Source organism: Channa argus, chromosome 17 (genome assembly GCF_033026475.1).
Source record: "Channa argus isolate prfri chromosome 17, Channa argus male v1.0, whole genome shotgun sequence".
Taxonomy (NCBI): domain Eukaryota; kingdom Metazoa; phylum Chordata; class Actinopteri; order Anabantiformes; family Channidae; genus Channa; species Channa argus.
The window spans coordinates 13,851,417-13,875,243 of record NC_090213.1 but is presented as its reverse complement, the minus strand read 5'-3'; the positions used below and the strand labels follow the sequence as shown (position 1 = coordinate 13,875,243).

Below are 23,827 nucleotides of genomic sequence, written 5' to 3'. Positions count from 1 at the left end.
CCCAGCTCTCAATGTTGGGAAACAATGTTCAAATATAATTTCAAAATCAGAGTATGGGATGTGATCTCTAGACCCAGTTAGGCATTTTTCCCACTTAGAATAAATGTATTTGCCACATCTATAACTTTATTATCACCATAACTGGCTAGCAGGGGTTGGAGACATATTCAGATACTTTACTAACTTTGCTTTCTTACTGAGAGTGAGATGCCAACATCGAAACCACTCATGTTTGTATGCTAAATATGAGGCCAATGCTGGTCACAGCTGCTGTTCTAAAACTAGAATGGATGGATAACAAGTATAAAGTAGAATAAAAAGAAAACACTCTACTCAAAACTGTTCTTGGGTAAAAAACAAAAAATCCAAATCCCAGAAATAATAACTTTTTCCCTCTATAACTGTTCATTTGAGACAGATATAATTCAAATGAGATACACTACACATGTGTTATGATAAGTTAGTCATAAAGTTAGCCATAAAACAATACGTTAGTCATAAAATCCTCTGTGTCAACTAGAAACATTCAAGATATACAAAAGATTTGTGATATTAGAACTGTCATTTTATTCCCTGTCAAAACAATGTAAAACAGGCCCATGGAGCACAACTGTTTACATCAGGAAAACAAAAGGAAGCTTGGGTTGACACATAAAAATACCACAGACCAAGACACAGCAACAACACTGAATAATGCTCATTAACTGGTGCGAGCCCCCAAACTTGATAACAGATACATTAGATTGACACCATGGATGTTGCAGAGATTCATGATGTAACACAAACTTGCCGTGGGCCCTCCCAGGACTATTGCTCAGCCCGCAGGATGTTATTTTCCAAAGTACGTAGCCTTCGCGTCTTAGAAATCTAAGATAGAAATGTTGATAAACCTTGTATCTTGGAAAATATCTGGTTATCTCATGAACTGTAAATACAGTAAAAAAAAATACCGTAGCTTATATTTGTGACCTGAGTTTAGAGAGATTTTTCCTTTGGATAAAAATGTTTAGCTCGCTGTGGAGACATAATACAGTATTTATATCTTTTATCTTAATGCTGATCATATGTTAATCCTCCCTCACTCCTCGTGTCTTTTGGGTTTTATACATGATGTCATTTTGCGTGTGGACTGCATGCCTTCGGTATGTAGTAATCATGAGGGCATTTCTGAACTAGTGACTTCTTCATAATACACATCTCTAAGACAGCTGATTACAGAGCATTCATTCTTGACACAAACTATCTGTGCATGCCTATCTATTATCATACATGAGAAAAGGAGCCCTGTTATTACTCTGGTAACTAGTTAAGAATGATGGGATGATTCAGAATCAGGTCTGACACAAAAGCTAAGCATGAGGATTAATACAAAAGAAAAAAAAAACAAAACACCAAAATCATAAAAGTTGATAGGCCTGTTTGTGGTTTGCTACTGCTGTGATTTATTATAAAAATAATAAATCTGAACACTCCATGAATTTGAAGACCCCCCTCTAAAGTCATGTGTGCTTAATAATGTCCCCTTTTAAAATTTATTGCCTTTAAAGTTTTATGGAAACCACATTATTTCTTACTCAATTGCTGGTCACAGACAACACGGCTCCACTGAAAGTGAAAAAAACTGAGGAGCTGTCATCCCAGCATTGATATATGTAAGTGGGAGTACAGCAATTTAATGAGGACACACACAACAGAGGGACAATCAAATGACTTAATGCCAGGTCAATAAAGGCAACTTTGTAATAAGATGGTTTAGATTCACTAGCGCGGACACACACATACACACACACTGCATTGCAAACTGCATACACACTTGTGACACAATGGCCTGTCTTTTTTCTATAGACACAAACAAAAGAAAACGGATGTGTGTTTGCAGGTAGCTCTGCAGTCAATTCCCCTGACAGACCTGTAAAACAGGCTTCTCGCCCTCTTATCTGCTTCCAGCTGGTCTGACAAGAACCTGTTAGTCTCTCTTACCTCAGCACTACCTGGTGATACAACAAGGCCATAACCTCGGTAATTTCTTTCAACGTATAAACAAAATCCATAAATATGTCAAATGGCAGATTAGAGAGGAAGAGGGGCTCTCACCATGCTAACGGCTAAACAGGATCCATCAGTTCATATTCATCCATACCATTAAGAGTTTCACAGCAGCGGCAGACTGCTGACTGCAGATCACAGTTTGAGTAAATATACTTTGGCAGCCTTAACAGGCTGCTGTCCGTGAAGGCATCACTTTTTTGCCTCTTCAAGAAGCAAACTGGTATTTGAGCAAATAAGCCTTCTTCACACTGTGGCTTTTGATGTCATAGCAGTGTGCCACGGTTTTTATTGATTGGCTATGGATTACATAAACCCTTTGAATATGTATTTATATAGAGAGCTGTTATCAAAAAGTGTAACTTCTGTCCTTGTGTTCCAAAACGATGGAGCCATTTATTCAAAGTAGTAATTTTGGGCATAAACTAAACATTGTTGGGAACATTTAGCTTTAATTCAAGAACAATGGGCAGCAGTTGAATCATTTGAACACAAGATCAGTGTCACGAAATAAAGACTGTCAGAAAAGGCAGACAAAAAAAAAAGATTTAGAATGACATTTCATTTCTTTTCATGGAGTTATCCTGCATTGAAAAGTATTTTTAGATTTATTTTTAGTCCACAGAGGTTCCACAGAATTCAAAAAGTTCCCCTGGGTGCCAAGACCGGTTCTGCAAAGGCAACTATTAGACCTGCAGTTTAGTCTTATCTGCCTTTTAGTTGTTAATATTATGAACACAGTGTAGTTCAGGGTGAATTCATTCTGTTTTCTGTAAATTTGCATATCTGTTATGTTTCAGTTAGTTAAAATCTATGAACACATTTGTAGAAAGTGTTTTGCTTGCTAACAAAGTCTTTTCTTTTTTGAATATTGTTTTTAAAAGTATGTGTTCAGTGAATACACTGTAATGGAGGAGTTATTGCTGTATGCAGAATATATACAAAGACACAAAAAGAGATAGTGAGTTTTTTTTGTTTTTTTGTTTTGGAGTATAATGGATTGGAACAATAGGGTTTTGCGGACCAAAGCCAGAGACAAGCCCTCATACCTAATAGTCATTACCTCCCCAAAAAATGCACAAATATAAAAATGTGATACCTTTTTTCCATTGACATAAAAATGTGAAAGTAAACATTGAAGAAACCGGCTGGTTGGGGTAGCTCCTACAGGAAGATACACACAGGCCTGTGTTAGAGTATGTCTGACATGTAAAACTTCCTCTGATGTTACCAGTGAGGCAGGAAGGGATTTTTTTGAGATTCAAATCCAAACTGACATCAAGTTACACCTGCCAGTATGAACTGGTAGGCAGAGTGGAAACTTAAACTTTTCAAACAATTCAATGACGCTTTCTTCCTTCAGCACTTGTCTGTTAACCAAGAACTCAATACACAAGAAGAATAATACAAAACACAACATGGTGGGACTACATGAAAACGCTTTTTGGTGGGCCAACCGACAACAAGCCTTTGTATACTGTTATATTTTGTAAACTTTATTGTTGTATCAATATTTTTATTCAGTATATGTTCAGCATTTTAAACTTATTAATTAATACAATTAATTAATACATTTCATAAGTAATAATATTAATTAATACAATTGTAATTTCTGTAAGGTAAATATTCCCATGGCAATAGTTACTGGTTTGCTTACTTAGCATAAAAGCTGGAAAGACAATAAAGAAAAACAAAATCCATCTAACAGCAACTCAAACACTACCCAATGAACATTTCTTGAACCTTTATTAAGAAATACAATCTACAGTTTCACGGAAGGTGATGTGTCACATGGATTTTCGGCTGAGAGCAGACTTCAGGAAGTTTCCCGGCCTGGTAAATAGGTGGGTGCTAGCTGCTGACCCCTGCTTGCAGGCATTTTCCGAATGGCCTACAGGCTTTAGTTTCAAACTATAAAAGCATAGTACTGTATCTAACTGTTGTTCCTTTAACTTACCTTATGATGAGTGAGCGTATCATGAGTATGATTTAATATTTGTGCAGAATTTGCTTTGTGTGTGTGTGTTTTGGGTGGGGGCATGCACTGCAGGGGGTAGAAGGCAACTCCCTGTCTCAGTGGGGCTCCAATTCTTCGTCTCCCGCGTTAGCCACAAGATTCTCACACCCAAAACATTGTAGCCTTGATTAAAATACTAGAGAACTACGTGATAAAGTCAAATGTACGTTAAATGAAAACCAGCAGTGAGAGTGACGGGAAAACACTAGCATATTCAGTAATGAGTAGTTTAATGTATAAAACACTTTTGATAGAATCAGTAGGATGATTGATGAACCCCAAAAGTTAAAGTGCAATTACAGCTCTAAATAGCGATAATTAACAGTCCACACCTCTGGCTGAAAAAAGCCTTGCTGTGTTTTTGCCGTGCCCATCGTCAGCTTTACACTCATAGGGGGTTGCTCGTGTATGAGGTCTATTCAGACGCCCTGAGGTGGTACTCCCTGACTGGTTCCCAACTGCTTCACGCCTCCAGGAGGGACTATTATCCTGTCAGAGGACCCCTCTTCACACCAGTTTAATGCTTTGCCCCATGCAAATCGCACCCTTCTGCTTGTTTTGTTGGCCTGTGGAGCTTTGAGTTCACACATAGGTCTGATTGGAAGCTGCAGATGGTCACTGAGAATTAGAATAGCTGAAAAAAAACAAGGCCTAGGGGGAAACACAGGGAGAGTGGTGGCAGAAACAATGACTACTAACTTTAAACTGTGGGCACTGAAGACTGTTAAACTATTAGTCAGAAACAGTCTCAGTCTATATTTAGTTTCCATAGTGGAAAATGCTGAACTCTATATCCTTGTTCACATTCTTTTGCTTGGCTGCATTAATACAGCAGATTATTTAAACACCATTGCACAGTGCGTGTTTCAGTATTAATTATGTGTTAGTGTTTTGCTTCTTTTGACATCTACATTATTTTAAACTACAAAATCACTAGCTAATAACCTGCACACTGATCCAATTAAGATTACATTTATATTATGCTTTTTGTAGGGGAATAATAATTTTGGCTGCAATTTAACAGAAAAACTGTTTCCCATTCTTAACACTAGTATGAGAACTTAGCAAGAAATGAGGCCAATAATTCAAAGAAGTATATGTTAATGTCATTGCACTGCAGCAACACCCATTCTGATACTAATCCAACACAAACTGCCACTGTCATTTGGGCTCTCGAGTTAACCTCAAGTAACATTTCTGAAAACAGGTCTGGTAATATCAGCAGCTAAAGTAAGTTAGAGGACAGACATAAACGTGACCAACTGTCTGTAAGAGGTGAACGTACAGTTATGAGGAAGTGAAAATATATTTGAGGAAGAAGGTGTGGAGGTTTATTTATAAAAGTACTGTGCGTATAATACAGCTGACACCACACAGATTATCATAAAAAACTCCTTTATGGAGTGTTTTTGCACATACAGGGTAAATACATACGTTAGAAACAATGTAGACCTACTAGGGTTAAGATAAATGAATAGATAAACTAATAGATTTTGGCAGCATATATCCCTTACCAACTCAAAAAGTTGATTAATGAACTATCTAGTGGGCATAGGTGTGGTGCTGCCACCTCCTGGGAAAGAAAGATACACATCCTTCACAAACTACCAGTGACAGAAAATAAATGCAGTACAAGATTGATTTTTATGTTTAATTCGACTCATTTTATGAAAAACAAAATACTGTTTGAGAAAGATTCTAAAATCCAAATATTAGTATAATTATTCATTTTAAATCTAAATGGACACATAAAATAAATAAAAAAACTTAACGTGATTTTTAACATTTAATACAACATAATATACAAGGTTTGTAAGCTTTTCAAGTGACTAAAGGAAAAAGATCAGTACATGACAACATAGGCTACAGTCACATCACATGTATTTATTTCATACAAATGAGAAATGTAACCATCTCTCAGATTACATTAACATAGAGAAACACTATGAGTTGTTTGTCATTGGCACTTTGAAATAATTTCCTGACAGCTTTTGTAAACCTTCACCAAGCAGTTCAGCCGTGGTTTTGAACTCTGAAAGAGAAAAAAATTATGTCAAATAGAAACAGGTTTCTGTGAACCACACTGTGTGTAACAAACACATTTATGGAGGACAAAACAATAAACAGGACACTGACAGTAACTTCCATGAGAAAATTTCTTTCTGAGAAATAACCACACGCAGCATTCATCCTCACCTGAAACAGTGGCACAACACTTGACACAGCATCAGGTTCTAAGGGGTCCTTTAACAGTACACAAAGGTAGTAGATGATTCGATGCTGAAATCGAAGCATTAGACACAATCTCACACAACAGTAGTAGGAATAATATAGAATAACTATGAAGAATGTAAAATTGTGAAAGTGATGGAGACATAAAATCCCTTACTAACCATGTAAATAGCTTCATTTATGACTATATCTTTAATCTTGTTCATCTCAATGAATGTGGTTGTCTCACGGCCTGAGGCAAAGCTGGAGGACACCTGAATTCCCATGGAACCAATGACGAGAAGGGACTCGTGGTCTACCTTCACGAAATGGATGTAAAGCATCATGCCGACCAAGGTGATGACTATGGCACTGGAAAGAACAGCCGTGTTCTGCAGGAAAGTGAAATACAATCACATGCAGGTCCTGATCTAGCTCGGCACAAACAAATACCACATTATCAGAAAGCTATGACTGCTATCCTATTTAGACAATATGGACACTAAACAAATAATAGTATACATTTTAATGTCTACATGTCACTATATGCCAATGTAACTTCTCATACAATGTCTCACAACGTGGTGTGTATAACATGTTTAAAACGATACAAAATATTAAAGAAACGTTACATCCCTTCATGGCTACGCAAGATGCAGAACATCTTAATAATACAGTAATTAATAATCACTAACAATATTTATCAATGTGGGTGCAATGATTCAGTGGGAAAGTACGGTGACACCAGGGATACCAACGTACCTGTGTGAAGAAGAACACGGCGTACGCTAAAAGCCAAACGCAGCAGGTGTACGCAATCACCTTGCCTACAGACACTTTTTGGGAGTTGACAGTAAACTCCCTGCAAAAGCTGGAGTGGCTCTGACAGTCCAGTGATATGGCTTTGCCATTAATGTCAGTGAAGGCTTCATCTTCCATCGTGAACCCCACAAACTAGCATTGACCGAGGTCCCAAAGATGCAGTTAGCTAGCCTAGCTAAGCTAACAGAATTAGCACTGAGCTAACGCTGGTTGTTTATTGTAAACAGGGAAGGTCTTCAGCATATGAAAACAAGCACTTTTGCTTTTTATTTTTCGGATACGATGTGCTAAATGAATAAAGGTATTCGATGTTCACTAAATCTTAAAAATAAAATAGTAATGATTAAAGGCTAAAAATGCAGATTATTCCCTGTACTGGTACCACAACTAAACAGCACATTTGTAACGTTCGTTTTTGTCACCTGCGTACTCCTGCAGAATGACTGTGGTTGAAGTAAACGTGGCCAACCTAACATAAAGTTTAGGGAGCAAAAGACGACAGCAAACCGAGCGCCTCAAAGTAGCCCATGGCACTCAGGGACTAAATCGACGCAATGATAAAAAACACATGATACAGAACCCTTACGCTGTGTAGTGATAATCAAAGACTATCTCCGCCTACCGCTGTTCAAGTTTCGGTGTATGACGGTGAAAACAAAGAATTAACGTCCTAGCAGCTGGAAGGAGCAAAGCATTATGGGCAACAATTAGCATTTTTTTCAATACGTTTCATCAATGGTTTGTTTATCACGTTGCAATTCTAAAATGACCATTAGAAACTATGAAGACTGTAAACTGGTATAACGCCGTGTGCTACAAACCGTAGGCAATAGTTTGAAATCAGAATTAAAGCAACAATTTAGCCATATGCAAATCAGAACTCCTTCATTACCCGAAATGCCTTGCGTTGTATGACTTTTGACCTCTGGATAAAAACAAGCCGATCAGCTGGTGTAAAAGCAACCACATCTACAGCAGTCTAACACAAAATAACTGAAATAGCGAGCTTTTTCAGCATCGTAAGCTATTATGAGGCAGTAATGTAAGTCGGCGGTATCATTTTAGACAGTGCACGTATCCAGTTTTAGACTGTGTTAACTCTAGGCAGCATTGCAGTTGACGAATCAGTCGTCGTCTGTCGGACTGTAACCACAGCTAGGTCAGTCTGTTAAAATGAATGTTGTTTCCTCAGAAGTGTATATGTTTGTGTTACGTTAGTTATTAAAAACTAATATCTTTCTATTACTGCTTTTAACGGAATCTTTTTATTCTTAACGAGCACATCCAACTGTTTTAATAACGTGGCATCCTCAGCAGAGCTGCAGTGTTACTAAAAGAAGACAAGATGCAGGGCAGATAATGTTAGCTAGCAAATTGTTGTGCCAAATCATCAAGTTCTTATCAGTCTGGACAACTGTGTTTTAAACTGCTGCCTGCACCTGATCTTCTACAGACTAATTATCCTCATAGTAAACAGTTTTAAGTTTCTCAGCTGAATAATTTGTATATTGCGTTTTGACAATATTGCACAAGAGTCAATTTGCTTTTTTGAAGAATTTGAACAAACAGAGTTATATCCTATCTGGTCATAAAGATTTGACAAACTGTGCCATAACCTTGCGTCTTTTAGAAATCTATTAATACTTTAGGTCATAGTTCGTCCATCTTATCAAAACCAAGGGCATCACCCTGACCTGTCAGGCTTAAGATGAGTGGTCAAGGTCCAGTGGTAGATAAAGGAATGAACACAGTCCTAGTCTGTCAAGAAAGCTATGCCTGTGGGGGTTCAGATGAAGCTGCATTTGAATGTGATGAATGCGGTAGCTTGCAGTGTGCTCGCTGTGAACTGGAGCTCCATCGCCAGGAGCGAATGAGGAATCATGACCGAGTGCGAATTGCACCCGGTCATGTTCCTTTTTGTGACTCCTGTAAAGGTGACAGTAGCTGTGCTGTCAATGGCGGACGGCTCAGAGCAGTGGTCCGCTGCCAGGGATGTAAGATCAACTTGTGTTTGGACTGCCAGAAGCGCACCCATAGTGGAGCTAACAAAAGGAAGCACCCTATGAGTACTTATCCTCCTGCTACTGCTCCCCAGGAGAACAGCGTGGCTGCTGGGGAGTCAGCAATGGAGATTCTCAAAGCCAAGCTGGAGAAGGTGTGCAGCTTCCTTTTGGTGGATGAGAAGGAGGAGGTGCAGGTAAATGCTTGGCAACTCATTTTAAACTTTGGATACCACCTCACTAATGTGATGTTACGTTGATATAGATGATCTTGTGTCTCAGGTGAAAGATGTGGATGACTTTGTCAACAAACTAGGCTGCAGGCCAGATCAGCTCCTCAAGGTGGTCTCCATTTTTGGAAACACCGGGGAGGGCAAGTCTCATACTCTGAACCACACATTTTTTGTTGGGAGAGAAGTGTTCAAGACCTCACCCACCCAAGAGTCTTGCACTGTGGGTGTATGGGCAGCTATGGACCCTGTGCACTGTATCGTAGTCATTGACACAGAGGGACTACTTGGCTCTGGTATGGAACAAACAAACGACAGGCAGAGTATTCCCCCCCCCCCCCCCCCCCCCCCCCCCCCCCACTATAACAGGTATTCATTACTGTTTTGTTTTTTTTTCATTGTTCATCAGGAGCCAACCAGGGCCAGCGAACAAGGCTTCTGCTCAAGGTCTTAGCCATCTCTGACATCGTCATTTACCGGACCCATGCTGACCGTCTCCATGATGATCTCTTCAAATTCCTTGGTGATGCATCAGAAGCCTACTTGAAACATTTCTCTAGGGAGTTGAAAGCGACTACCACTCGCTGTGGTCTAGATGTCCCATTGTCCACTCTGGGCCCGGCAGTGATTATCTTCCATGAGACTGTCCACACTAAGCTTTTAGGATCAGGTACATTAAACAAGTCAACTTCTCTCACAGACTATAGTTTTTAGGACTTTACTAAGCAAGATTTGTAAAAGATTCTTCAAAGATGCTCAAGTATCTCTCTTTCTCTCTGAGTTTGTCTCTGTCTCTATTTGTTCTTCGTATATAGACAAACCATCTGAATCAGCCGAGCGTCTGCTCCAGGAGCGTTTCAGGAAGTTAGGTGTATTTCCAGAAGCCTTCAGCTCTATTCAGTACCGTGGAACTCGGACCTACAACCCTCCCACAGACTTCAGTGGTCTGCTGCGCAGCCTGGAGCAACAGCTGGATAACAACACTACTCGTTCAGCACGTTCTGCAAGTGTTATATACAAGGCTCTGCAGGTAGCAATGCTTGATTGTCTGCCATCCTACACCTGAAGATTTTCTAATGTGATTTAGAGAGAACACATTTTTGTATAGGCAGCATGAATGTGTTGTTAATACTTCATGCAGTACATAAAGCTAGTAAAACTCACAGAAAATATTATTGACACTGTTTTTTTATCTCAATGCTCTTTTCTTCAGGCCCTCAGTGAGCGCTTCAGTGGGGAGATTCCAGATGAGCACATGACTAGTAACTCCTTCTTTCCAGATGAGTACTTTACCTGCTCTAGCATCTGCCTCAGCTGTGGGTATGTTCTTCAGTAACAGAAGGACAGACACAAACATGGGACAGAAACAGAAACAGAAACTCAAACAACTCAAACAGAGCTATTATTTTTGTTTAGATTCACACAATTATGGTACTATTTATATGTATTGCAAAAGCATTACAAATCTAATAGTAATAATCATCAAATGTTTATATTCCCAGCTTCACTATAAATTGTAAATGGTAGTAGAGGTTAAAATGTATTTCATGTAAAAAGTAAGAGATGCATAAATTAGGACCTTTGTACCTGATTTGGTGTGCTCCCACTTTCAGCTCTGGTTGTAAAAGTAGCATGAATCACCTAAAGGAAGGACTCGACCACGAAGCCAAACAACGCTGCCGCTACTCTGCACAGTATGACAACCGCATCTACACCTGCAAGGCAAGTAGCAACTCACAATGCAATCCATAGAAATGCTGTAGTACATACCTGATGAAATTCTGAGCATCTGCCCTGAACATTTCCAGGCCTGCTATGAGGGAGGGAAAGAGGTAATAGTGGTTCCAAAAACAACAGCATCCTCTGATTCACCATGGTTTGGCCTCGCCATCTATGCCTGGTCTGGGTGAGTCCAAATGCCAGAGAAACATTTGGAAGATGTTTGGAAATGCCTTCTTTGCTAGCACAGCAAATTGAATAAATCCCTTAATCATTGTGTTTAAAAAAGAAAAACATTATTAACTGTGAACAACCCACAAAACTGGGACAGAAATTCCTTTGTCGAAATATGCAGCATCTCAACAGAGAGCAGTTAATATTAGCCCTTAATACGTGAACCTTCTTATCTTCTCCAGGTATGTAATTGAATGCCCCAACTGTTCAGTGATCTACAGAAGCAGACAATACTGGTATGGAAACCAGGACCCAGTGGAAACAGTGGTCAGAACAGAGATCCAGCACATCTGGCCTGGGGTAAGGCCACAGTAGAGCAGCCTAAATGAGCTTATGCTTAAAGCAATTAAGTAAAGACGCAAGCCAAGAGCTCAAAGGTTTTATTTAAGTGGAATGAATCTTGTCAGGGCCACCGTGAGCTGCGTTCAGGGTTAGTTATTATCACTCGGTTGTACTGTATATGCACGAGAAAATAATGCAAAATAAGGCTTGTGATATTTTTAATGTTACATCTTGTAACCATATTCATTGAAAGGCATGAAGCACATAAGAATACACAGCAATAATAAACCATGCTGTATTTTTTTTTTACTTTATGTACATAAGAGCCTGTCAGGTAGTATGTCTGATCTTCTCCTTTTGCCTTTTCTCAGTCTGATGGATTTTTGAAAGACAACAACAACGCTGCTCAGAGATTGCTGGATGGAGTGAAATACATTTCCCAGTCAGTGTCTGAACTGAGTGTCAAGCCTGCAAAAGCAGTCACCTCCTGGCTTACTGACCAGATTGCTCCCACCTACTGGAAACCCAACTCCCTTATCCTGGTACAGCACACAAGTAGAGCTGGAATCAAACTAGAAAAAATAATCACAGCCTGTGACAAGTGTTATTCTGAATGCTAGGAAAAGAAACCAAATCTGAGTGTCTGCTGCCTTGATCTCACTCATTCTGACATCAGCTCTCACTGTAAAGTTACTCATCTAGAGCAAATACTGTGCTGTGAATGTCATGCTGATCAGTATTTGTAACTGTGAAACTGTAGTTTCTGAGGAAACAGCTGGCAAATTGACAATTGATAGCAGTAATGCAGCCAGAGGAGCAGCTGTTGTTCAGATGCAGCAATGCTCAAGGCAAAATTTAGGACAAATGTTTGTGAGATCGCAATTAAAACAGGGCTTTATATGATATGGTATTTTTAAAAGTTATTCAAGACGATTCAAAAGGGGTTAAGTAAATTAGTAACCTGAAAGAAACAACTAATGTTCAGGCAGATTTTTATCTTGCGTGTGATAGTTTTCATTCATGTCTTTTAATATTTTGTCTGGTTGGTTATGTGCAGAAACTTTCCAACTGCAAAAGTCAAACCGTTTGCTTTCATCTCCAAAGATGCACCATATAACATAAATAATAACTTTTAAAAAAACTCAGAATAATAAAAATAATAGAGCTGTATTGTCAGATAATTAACAAAAACATCAAATTGATTACTTAATTGAAACTGTGTAACATTTAACACATATAGCAGAGTGACTAAATGTAACCCAAAATTCCCCAAAAGAACCCAACTTTGACCACAATTTCAGAGAACTACACTGTTGTGAAGTGAAAAAGCATCTTTAAAATCTTCTATTTTATGGAGTGTCACCTTTCTTGTGTGCGATGTAGAAATGCCATAAATGTGGGGAAGAGTTCCAGCCCAATGACACCAAGCACCACTGTCGCGCCTGTGGAGAGGGTTTCTGTGATTCCTGCTCCTCAAAAACTCGACCGGTCCCTGAGAGGGGCTGGGGGCTCGATCCAGTCAGGGTCTGCGATGCATGTTTCCACAACAGGGGAATCCCAACTGGTATACAAATTGAGTTTAACACTTTTCAATCATTGTTCAGTGAGTCGCTTTTACCTGGGCCCTTCTTAATGGCTGATGCAATTTTAGCAGTTTTCCGCATGTGATTCTTGTTTGACTTGTGTTCATGTTTCCATGTGGTAGAGCTGCTGGATGCGGCCTTGGAGGAGGAGGGAGGGACCCTGATAGCCAGGAAGGTTGGAGAGGCTGTACAAAACACTTTAGGAGCCGTAGTTGGTGCTATTGACATACCTGTCGGTAAGCATAAGAGCTGTCAGCATTATCGCCACAGTAAAGATTACTTTAACCTAAAATGATCACTAGCCAAATATATGAATCTAGCCTTACATTTGCCACTAAGGAGCAGTGTAATTGATTCTCGACTAGTTATTTTACCTGTAATAGCCTTTAAATTTGGTGGCTGAATTGTAAACTTTAACTGTATTTATATTTATCGTTTGAAGATTTAGGGGAATTTATTTTTACAGAATAATATACACTATTTTCAGTTTTAAAAACCTCAGTTCAAACCAAATGTATGTGTATGAAAGATCAGTAACCAGGATTTGACCAAAGTGTCAAATCAACTGCACCTTTTTTCTTTAACATGTCTCATAACTGTACCCACAGTAATTTAAAACTAGAAGTCATACATTTTTATATCACTAGACACATTGGACTCTGGCTGCTTAGGGTCTTAACAACGACCCATGTTTTCTCCCCTGTGTGACTAGGCCTTGTCAAGGATGCAGCTCGCCCAGCCTACTGGGTCCCGGACCAGGACATCCATTCCTGCTGCGAGTGTCATAGGGAGTTTACCCCACGTCTCTCCATCCACCACTGTCGAGCCTGTGGCCAAGGCGTGTGTGACGACTGCTCCCAGGCGCGACGCCCTGTGCCCTCCCGGGGCTGGTACCATCCAGTGAGGGTCTGCAATGGCTGCAACCAGAAACCTGGAGACCTCTAGCAGGATGAGGAGTGGTAGCAGTTAAATGGAAGTTACGTTTTGACAATTCAGCTGCTACCACTAGACTATGTGGCAGGTTGGATTGTGCTTGTTTTAAAACTCTGCCCTCGTGTAATTTCAGTTTTTCAAAGCTTTCTCACTTTAATATGCCTATATTTTACACTGTGAAGAGTACCAATTAGAGTGAGACTTAACTGACAAGAAGGCAGGAGAGATAAAAGAAATCTCAAAGTACTGATGGCGATTACTCTACAGTGTGCTTGCTTAAATTTTATTTCAGGTAAATTTCCATGTGCCCTTTAGATGCTTTCAATTTGTATTGATGCACGATAGCCCCTCCCCTTAAATAATCTCTTCCAGTATTACACAGTAAGCACCTTTTGTATTCTAGGTCATGTGTTAAACATTTAATAAGTTCTGAGCAATCAAAACTAAAAAAAATTGTTTCTGTGGGGGCCTGGGGTATAGCATTAAAGACTAGCTTTAGAGGAAACAAAGGAAAAGACTACTGTAGATCACCTCTACTTCAACCCTGCTAGCTTTCTCCCACTCTGGCCTTAGCAGTCACAAGCCACTGATGTCCTGTAGCACCGAGATGCAATGCAACCTATAGAGTTACTTAATCAAATTTACACACGTAGACAAAATTGTAGGTACCCTTCCCTTAAAGAAAGGTCACTGTAAAAAACTTAAAATTGACTAAAATAATGAAATAAAAATAAAGAATTACTGAAAATTAACTAACTAATAAAAATCAGACGTTGCTTTTGAATTGTGGTTCAACGCAGCCATTTTAGAAAACATACTAATGAAATTGGCCGAGACAAAAATGATGGTACACTTTATATTTTGTCACACAACTTTTTGAGGCAATCAACACAATCAAGCGGTTTGGGCAGCTGTAGCTCAGTTGGTAAGGTAGTCGTCAATAGACCAAAGGGTCAGGGATCCCTGGTCCCGGCTATATGTCGAAGTGTCTCTGGGCAAGAAACTGAACCCCTAACAGCCCCTTCCCGTCCCCAGCTGTGCAGTGCTGGTCCAAGGCTGGTAGAAATCAGGGAGGGTTGCGTCAGAAGGGCATCCGGCGTAAAAACTGTGCCAAATCAATATGCGGACAATGATCCGCTGTGGCGACACGGGATAAGCCGAAAGGACAAAAAACAGAAAATAACTGCAATCAAGAGGTTTCTCTAACTTACAATGAGACTTCTACACCTGTGGACCGGTAGTTTGGCCCACCCCTTGGGAGCAAACTGGTCCAGCTGTCTCAGGTTTGAAGGGTGCTTTGTCCAGACTGCATGTTTCAGTTTTATCCACAGATGGGCAATAGGATTTACAACCCCAATTCAAAAAAGTTGGGATGATGTATAAAACGTAAATAAAAACAAAATGCAATGATTTGCAAATCAAATAGAACATTATCAGCATATCAGGTGTGGAAACTGAGACATTTTAATGGAAAATATTAGCTCATTTTGAATTTGATTACAGCAACAAATCTCAAAAAAGTTAGAACAAAGGGGAAAAAAGGCTGGAAAACTAATTGCTGAAAATCAAAATTTGTATTTGACAACTAATTAGGTAAATTGGCAACAGGTCAGTAACATGGCTGGTTATGAAAACATTTCAGAGTCTTTTCACCCTCCAACTTTTTTGAGCTGTGTTGCTGCCTATAAATTCACAATGAGCTAATAGTTACCATGAAATTGTAAAATTTGCGCATCTGATATATTTTTTTTAAATCTTCTATTGTGAATAAATCATGGGTAATGAGATTTGCAAATTGTTGCATTCTGTTTTTATTTAGGTTTTACATGTTGTCCCAACTTTTTTTGAATTTGGGTTGTAAATCAGGGCTCATAGAGGGCCACTTCAGAATAGTCCACTTATTTGTTCTTAGCCATTCTTGGGTGTTTTTAGCTGTGTGTTTTGGGTCACAGAGCTTTCATTGTACCCTGCTCAGATTCAAGACACCTTGTGCAGATGCAGCAAACCAGCCCCAGAGCATAACTGTGTCTCCTGCATGTTTTACAGTACAGTGTTCTTTTCTTTGTATGCTTCATTTTTGTGTCTGTGAACATTGAACTGATGTAACTAGAAAGTTCCAGTTTTGTCTCATCTGTCCAAAGGACGTTCTCCCAGAAGCTTTGTGGCTTGTCAATATGCACTTTGGCAAATTCCAGTCTTGCTTTTCTTATGATTTGCTTTCAAGAGTGGAGTCTTTGGTCATCTTCAATGAAGTCCACTTTGGCTCAAACAGTGACGGATGGTGCAATCTGATACTGATGTACCTTGACCTTGGAGTTCATCTCTAATCTCTTTGGAAGACGTTCTGTGCTCTTTGGTTACCATTCATATTATCCCAGTTTGTCCTCAGTTTTCCTCTCCCAGGGAGGTTGGCTACAGTTTTGTTCACAGTTCTGTGGACCTTAAATGTCTGAATATTATGTGCAGCTATAGTCATAGGAATATCAAGCTGCTTGGAGATGGTTTTATAGACTTTCCTTTTAACATGCTTTTCTATAATTTTCTTTCTAATCTTCTGAGACAACTCTCTCCTTAGCTTTCTGTAGTCCGTGTTCAGTGTGGTACACACCATGGCACCAAACAGAACTGGGACTACTTTTCACTTTCTAAATAGACAAAATGTCCCTATCTTTTCTAACGATACCATAGCCATTTTGTCCAGGCCGGTTTCATTAGTTTGTCTTTTAAAATGTTTCTGTTGAACCACCGTTTAAAAGCAATGTCTTATTTACATTAGTTAATTTTCAGTAAAGTCTTAAAGATTAAAGATTAATTTAGTCAGTTTCGAGTTATTTCAGAGAACGTTGTGGGTTTTTCTTGCTTTAACGGCAGGGTACCAACAATTATTCCCCCGTGTACATGAGCCCTAACTCCTTTGTGGTTTGTGCATTAGAATAAGCATATGATCACAGCCTTAATCAAGCCTGTCAATCTTGACATTACATTTTACATAAAATATAGGAAAATGTTTACTTTAACAGTCAAATGTTTAAATACCTTAGTTTTTTCATTAGTATGTCAAAACTACTGTCTTCTAACGACAAATAACTGCAGTGTGACAACATGAAACCGCTTTTAAAGAGTGACTGGCTCACAATAGAAATGGTACAGAAAAGATAGACTGTCTTTTTGAGGCCGGCCCCTCAAAATAGGAGACATTTAGAAATCTGTTACTCTGTTGACTCAGGCTATGTAGCTAGTTGGTGGGGACTGAGTGATGGTAAGGTCGCCCTTATTGCAACAATACTAACTGACAATTACGTAATAAATGCAATGTATGATACAGCCAACCAAACCCCTGTAGATTATATGGTCTGACAACAGTGCAGGTAACCTGGGATTGTTTTCAGTGACTGGGAGTTTATTTTATAATATCAAATAAGCTGTAATAAAAAGACTTGACCTGAATAATTGAATTTATCTCAGAGACCACATGAAAACAAATATCATATGGAACAAATCAATAACTCTGTTCATATATGCTCATATATTATGTAATAAACCGATAAAAATCTGCTCTGTGTATTATTTATGGACAACAACAAATTATTTTTTAAAATTTATTTATAATAATTGAAAGTTTAACAGTTTATAGTATTAACAGGACATTCAGCTATTCAGACCAGAAACCTCCTAAATCACACAAAGTCAAAGTCAATCCTATGTCAGATAACAGATTTCAAGCAATTGTGTGCAATTACGTATGTAGCACTCCTGGTACCATCACAAAAAACATTCCCCTGAGACTTAACTGTAACTTTTCCTGAGGGCAAAAAAGCATCCTCTCTGCTTTTAAGAAATCATATGAGAGAGGAAACAGTTTCAGTCTTTTGATAACATCCAGTCGACAGCTCTCCTTCCTGGTAGTCTGTGTTGTATGGGAAGTAGTATAGATCATGTTTGACAGCCATGAGCAGGCCAGGGAGCCCCCTGCAGCCACCCAAATTGGAGGAGAAGACAATGCTTGGGATTAAGTCACTTGCAGTCGGGTGTGGTGATGGGATGGTCCTCAGTAGGTGGCCATCCTTTAGACTCCATAACCTTGTGTAGCAATCCTGACCCACTGCGGACACAACAATGATCAGTAAAACATTTAAACTGAATGGTTTGGAAACCAAACTGGCTCCTAGGTAGTGAATATACTGATAGAACATGTTTATTTTCTTCCTACCTGCCAGGAGAAGCCCCTCAGGTTCATTGACATGGATTGGAAGGTAGGCATGCTCATTATAATGCCCCTTATATTCCTGCACTGGCTTTGTCACTCGCACATCCCATAACTTAATCTGCTCATCAATGAAAAAAACAATCAAAGTTAATACAAAAATAGTATCCATGTGGGTTTTATTGTATTCTGATAGGTGTCACAATATTTAACTTTGATCCTGTAATGTAGTTTGAATTTAGGTTAATACGAGCCAATTGTTCAAACTGAGGTTTTTTTTGGTTAAAGGCTGTGAAATATGGTAACATTTGAGCCATTTTGGACCCAGTGTTTATAGCAGGGCTCAAAGTTTGTTCTTTATAAAACATGTTTTTGTCGGGCAGATAACCTGACCTGGCCTAGCATGTCAGCAGCCAGCAGATAGTTTTCATCCTGCAAGACACGGACAGAGGTGATTGCTGACTCTTGATGGAAGCGAGTGGCCTTCCAGCTTTGATCCCTCCGGCCACGCTGACGCAGATCGATACTGAAGATCTCCCCAGATCTACAACCGTTGAACAACACAGGAACCTGAACAGAGTAAGTTCTTAGTCAGAGAGAAATCTTCAAAAGATCTTCCTTGTGAACTCAACTATGGTTTAATCATTTGATGTTGGCAAACATCTTACTCTAAGGGCAAACTGTTGAGCCAAGACATCGCTGCCAACGCTGTACGTCTGTGTTCGCCCCGTCTCTGCATCTTTCACAATTACCCTACGAGACAGGCCTGTCAAGGCAAGCAAAAAGGTGTTGCTGTGAAACTGTGAGGAGAAATTTATTTAACCATCTTTACGAATCATCTACAACAATTATCAGTTGATAGGTCTTCTGTATACTGCCTATACTGCCGTCTTTTAAATATAATAGAAGCATCTCTGATCCTAAAGTAAATTTGAATAATGTATGTATGTATGATTAGATTATAACAGAGGTCCTGCAGTTCTGTCTGTGAAAATAAAGTTTGTAGGATGTGTGAGATTATATTATTTAACATCTGCCCCAGCCAAGCCAATCAAACTGTACATCCGCAGATGACTCCGTTTATGATTGCAACAGTTATAATGGAACTGACCAGTGCTGAAAGTCTTGTCAAACTGTGGGTTGAGGCACCAAGCACACGACCAAGCAGAGGATATCTTAAAGCTACACAGCATACCTGGCTGATCTGAGGAGAGAGAGGGGGGGCGTTAAAAAGAAGACGAACACTGACGACATGAAAGATGCCTTTTCTGCTCACTCTCAGTCTGCAGACTCAGTGCCTTCCAAAAGTATTCATACCCCTTGAAATTTTACACATTCTTTACAACCACAAATGTATTTCTTTGGGATTTTATGTTGACATACAAACACAAAGTGATATATAATTTTGAAGTGATAGGAAAATTATTTGGTTTTCAAATTTTTTACAAATAAAGAGCTGTAAAGTGTGTTGTGGATTTGTGTTCAGCCCCCCTGAGTCAATACTTTGTAGAACCACCTTTTGGTTTATGTCTCTACCAGCCTTGCACATGTAGAGAGTGCAATATTTGCCCATTCTTCCTTGCAAAATATTCATGTGTCTTTTCAACACATGGATATTCTTTAATCTAAAGCATTACATTGTAGCCCTGGTTGGACGTATATGGTCTTTGTCCTGATGGAAGGTGAACCTCCCTCCCAGTCTCAATTCTATTGCAGACTAACAGGTTTTCGTCTATGATTGCCCTGTATTTGGCTCCATCCATCTTCCCATCAACTCTGACCCACTTCTCTGTCCCTGCTGAAGAAAAGCATCCCCACTTGTGGATTTGTGGAGTGCATGACTAACAGTCTCCTTGCCCTTGCTCTCCTTGCCCGGCCTGTCAGTTTAGGACAGATATTTCTTGGAAGGTTTGCAGTGCCATACAATTTACATTTTCAGATGATAGATAGTAGAGTGCTCCATGAGATGTTCAAAGCTTGGGATTTTTTTTTTATAATCCAACCCTGCTTTGAACTTATGTAACTAAACAGGTGTATTCATACTGAGATTAAACTACACATAGGTGGACTGTACTTACTAATTAGGTGACTTCTGAAGGCCATTATTTCCACTGCATTTTAGTTAGTGGTATCAGAGTAAAGCGGGTTGAATACAAATGCGCACCACACTTTTCAGATATTTATTTGTAAACAATTTTGAAAACCATTTATCATTGTCCTTTCAGTTCACAATTATGCACCACTTTGTGTTGGTCTATCACACAAAATCCCAAACAAAATGCATTCACATTTGTGGTTGTAACATGACAAAATGTGGAAAATTTCAAGGCGTATGAATACTTTTGCCAAACAAAGTCATTTTGGAACCAACTGAGGGATCATTGACTGAAGTGCACTGTAATTATCTTGGCAAAACTGCTATTTCAAACCAAAGTACCTGCAAAATCTTGCAAAGTACCTGTAATCTGCTTTAGGAATAATACAATTTAGCGGGCTAATTTGAGAGTATTAAATGAAGTGATAAACCTGTGAAATTTCTATTTAATCTAACCTGGGTTGGAGTTACTGAAGAGGGAAGCAGGAAGTAAACTAACACAGCCAGGGGTGTCTGCCATTCCTACCAGACATAGTCTAGGAGTAAACTCAGTTAAGGAACATACAATCTGTGTCCAAAATAGAAGACAATTATGAAATTCAAAAATAATGTCTAAAGTAAAGCTGGAGGAGGATACAACACATGGGAGTCTGGGTAGTTGACTGAGGCCCAGCAGATGGAATTCACCTGAAACACATTTAGCCAGAGCACAAGTGTCAAAATCCTAAAACAAAAATATTTAAATCAACAAAGCTGTAAAATCAAACATTTACATCTTTGTAAAGAACTAACTTTCTAGATATACAACAGACTTCATAGGACACTGAATAGATCTGAGGCCATCTAAAACTAATTTCTAATTAGATTCATACAGATATTTAATGAATATATTAAAGGCCACAGTAACCAAACTTAAAAAGTTTTTTTTAAGATATAATAGAATTGCAATAGATATTATTTATTCAGAGTGACCTCTCCTGCTCCAAGTGTAACAGTCCCACCTTGCGGTTGGTGAAGTAAAGGTTATCACACATTTCCACAGACAGAGAACCTTCACTGCTGCTGCTGAAATTCATGATGCCGTACTTGCAGCCTCCATGAGAGACGTCATTGACTGTAAAAACTCGCTCACATGCCGAGTCTCCCTGAGAAAATCACAGAACACAGGGGAGAATAAGCAAAGAAAAAAATATTTTTCACATAAACCCGGAAAAATGTTCTGCGAGATAAACGTTTACTAGATTTTTCTGTAACTATAAATTACTTCTACAGTTTGAAGTTATGTATTAGGGCCAGGGTTTCCATTATGCCTAAGTGTGTTCTCACCACTATGAGTCTAAAGTTGTCCATGTCAGGGTTGCCATTGTCTGTACTCTGGATATCCAGTTTGTGGCGTCTCATTCCACTGACCTTTACCTCATGGATGAGCCTGGGAGACACACCGTAAATAAGTTAAAGCAGAATACCACTGTCTGCAGACAGTTCCTTAAACAATAATAATTCTCTCACTTTCTTTTAGCGATCTCACAATGTCAGTCTATTTCTTTATTACCAGAAATGTTTGCCAGGCAGCACAATATTTTAAATTTCTAACATTCTGTGACCTATTTGAAATCTATGTCAAAACTGATTAGCACCAAGTTAGTCTTGATTTTTTTTTTCTGTAACATTTTACAGCTGTGGTACCACAGGTCAATGTACATGTCCATGTATGCATGTGCAAAAAACTGTTTGATACAGTACCTACAATAGGAGTTCCTTGGTAACAGGCCAAGGTGTCTTTTCTGTAACAGCAGTGAAGTGTTCAGTCCTCTTCTTGGGGCTTTCTAAAAAGTAGAAGATACCCTTAAAGAAGCAACAAAGGCATCACAACCCACTGTATGTTTGTGTGTTATAGAACATGGTTTGTTCACATCTAATTGTTTGGAAAAACACATCACAATTAATATTTTTACAAACACGATTTATAAAACCCCATTTCTTCTCTTGAATAAATCTGAATATTGTAGCACCTGCCTGCTACAGATTACAAAAAAATTAACTGTTTATGCGGCTTTTCACAGTAATCCCACAGACTGTTCTCTTAGTTCCCTAATGTGAGTAACTAAGTGCAATATGCACCCCTGCAGTTGCTTGTCATGGTTAAAATGTCTCAGCTCAATCTACTGAGAAAACATAGAGAAACTTTAAGAATATTTCCCAAATAGCACGCTTACTTTTATAGGGTTTTCATCCTCTGCAAGCATCTTGTTCCTCTGTTTCTCCCTTTCTTTTTCCAGTAGCTGCTCTCTAGTCAGGGGGTTGCAATTGTTGTGCCCTGGCAGCAGCCGGAAATAACGGTTTTTCTCGGGGTCAAAGTAGAAACCAGGCAGCTCTGACAAAAGAAGTGCGCATCAAATTAATCATTGGGCCCATCATTTACATTGGACTATTCTCCAGTGCAGATGTGTTATCTGCAATCATAGTTTAGTGTCTTCTTGTATTAGATGGCCCATGTGTCACACATTGATACTGTGCCTATGAACCATACCTGCTCCCTACAGTCATTTGCTAGGGAGATGGTTGATGTATGGTACTGACCTGGGGCCCCATTGCTGGTCTTTGAGGAAGAAGATGAGGATGACGATGATGAGAAGGATGAGGAAGAAGAAGGAGAAGCAGACTGGTTATCATGTCTTCTTTGGGGTCCTCTGTGTGATGGCCCTGCCTCATTTTCTCCATACCTACAAGAAGGGGGTTGATAATTACTGACATTACAAACGCTGACTGTGATGCCCAGTATGGACTAGGACAGATTTCAAATATCATTCTTTGACATAGGTACCTCAAATATGTGTCTGCATATTACTCAACATAAGTTACCGCTGTTCGTCCTGTGTCGATCTCTGCCGGTTGTCTCTGCTCCATCTCTGGCGGTGACCACCACCTTGTCGACCGTATCGTCGCTGCCCTTCTCGACAGTTCCATTTCTTCATCCCTGTTGTTTGGGGCCCAAAGTAAAGTTAGGGATCTTTACACAAAGCTTCTTTTCACTCAGTCCTGTGTTTACGGAAGTGTGGAGCCAGTAGAGCAAACGTGTTTAGCTTGTGAGCTAAGATAACAAGTTGTTAACGTTAGCACTATTGGCCTAATGTTAGCTAAACATCTTTCTTTGCCTTTTCTACTCATGCTAGAACTACACAATACGTAAAGAACGTTTTATGAGACAATAAATACGCTTTTCGTAAGGATACACACTCTTTATTGCCCTATAAAAGTTATTCAGTTTAACACTAATGCTAACGACACAGTTCAACTAAACACCTTGTGAGCTAACTGCTATCCAATGAATTCCTGCCATATTGTCCCGCCTCCAAATGTCATTTATTGGTCAATACTTTACAATAGTTTTTGACGCAGTAGCCATTCATTGGTTGATTTCTTTGTGACATATGTATCAGCCACGCATCAG

The 23,827-nt window shown here is 39.2% G+C and overlaps 3 protein-coding genes across 6 annotated transcripts; 1 reads left to right on the top strand and 2 right to left on the bottom strand.

The window, feature by feature from the left end:
* Positions 1 to 5,587: 5,587 nt before the first annotated feature.
* pigh (phosphatidylinositol glycan anchor biosynthesis, class H) lies at positions 5,588 to 7,757 on the bottom strand. Its single transcript, XM_067483130.1, has 4 exons — positions 7,037 to 7,757; positions 6,457 to 6,666; positions 6,260 to 6,343; positions 5,588 to 6,095 (listed from the first exon to the last, which is right to left on the bottom strand). The coding sequence occupies exons 1-4, from the start codon at positions 7,211 to 7,213 to the stop codon at positions 6,021 to 6,023; spliced, it is 546 nt and encodes a 181-aa protein (XP_067339231.1). The 5' UTR covers positions 7,214 to 7,757; the 3' UTR covers positions 5,588 to 6,020.
* Positions 7,758 to 7,994: 237 nt separating this feature from the next.
* zfyve1 (zinc finger, FYVE domain containing 1) lies at positions 7,995 to 17,532 on the top strand. Of its 3 annotated transcripts, none has more exons than XM_067483123.1 (13): positions 7,995 to 8,138; positions 9,031 to 9,293; positions 9,379 to 9,622; positions 9,736 to 9,996; positions 10,142 to 10,356; positions 10,540 to 10,646; positions 10,940 to 11,048; positions 11,135 to 11,232; positions 11,462 to 11,579; positions 11,933 to 12,103; positions 12,945 to 13,125; positions 13,267 to 13,380; positions 13,857 to 17,532. In XM_067483123.1, exons 2-13 carry the CDS (start codon positions 9,159 to 9,161, stop codon positions 14,087 to 14,089), a joined length of 1,986 nt encoding a protein of 661 aa, XP_067339224.1. In that variant the 5' UTR covers positions 7,995 to 8,138; positions 9,031 to 9,158; the 3' UTR covers positions 14,090 to 17,532. The 3 variants fall into 3 exon arrangements, with proteins under 3 accessions (XP_067339224.1, XP_067339222.1, XP_067339223.1); XM_067483122.1 differs by having other exon boundaries at positions 8,005 to 8,255; XM_067483121.1 differs by having other exon boundaries at positions 8,004 to 9,293.
* A 77-nt stretch (positions 17,533 to 17,609) lies between these two features.
* On the bottom strand, positions 17,610 to 23,731 carry wdr21 (WD repeat domain 21). Of its 2 annotated transcripts, none has more exons than XM_067483124.1 (14): positions 23,680 to 23,731; positions 23,239 to 23,353; positions 22,957 to 23,099; positions 22,593 to 22,750; positions 22,120 to 22,202; positions 21,703 to 21,805; positions 21,378 to 21,521; positions 21,014 to 21,063; positions 20,833 to 20,912; positions 19,393 to 19,485; positions 18,950 to 19,047; positions 18,675 to 18,851; positions 18,288 to 18,402; positions 17,610 to 18,179 (listed from the first exon to the last, which is right to left on the bottom strand). In XM_067483124.1, the coding sequence occupies exons 1-14, from the start codon at positions 23,714 to 23,716 to the stop codon at positions 17,917 to 17,919; spliced, it is 1,659 nt and encodes a 552-aa protein (XP_067339225.1). In that variant the 5' UTR covers positions 23,717 to 23,731; the 3' UTR covers positions 17,610 to 17,916. The 2 variants fall into 2 exon arrangements, with proteins under 2 accessions (XP_067339225.1, XP_067339226.1); XM_067483125.1 differs by having other exon boundaries at positions 23,610 to 23,700.
* Positions 23,732 to 23,827: the final 96 nt, after the last annotated feature.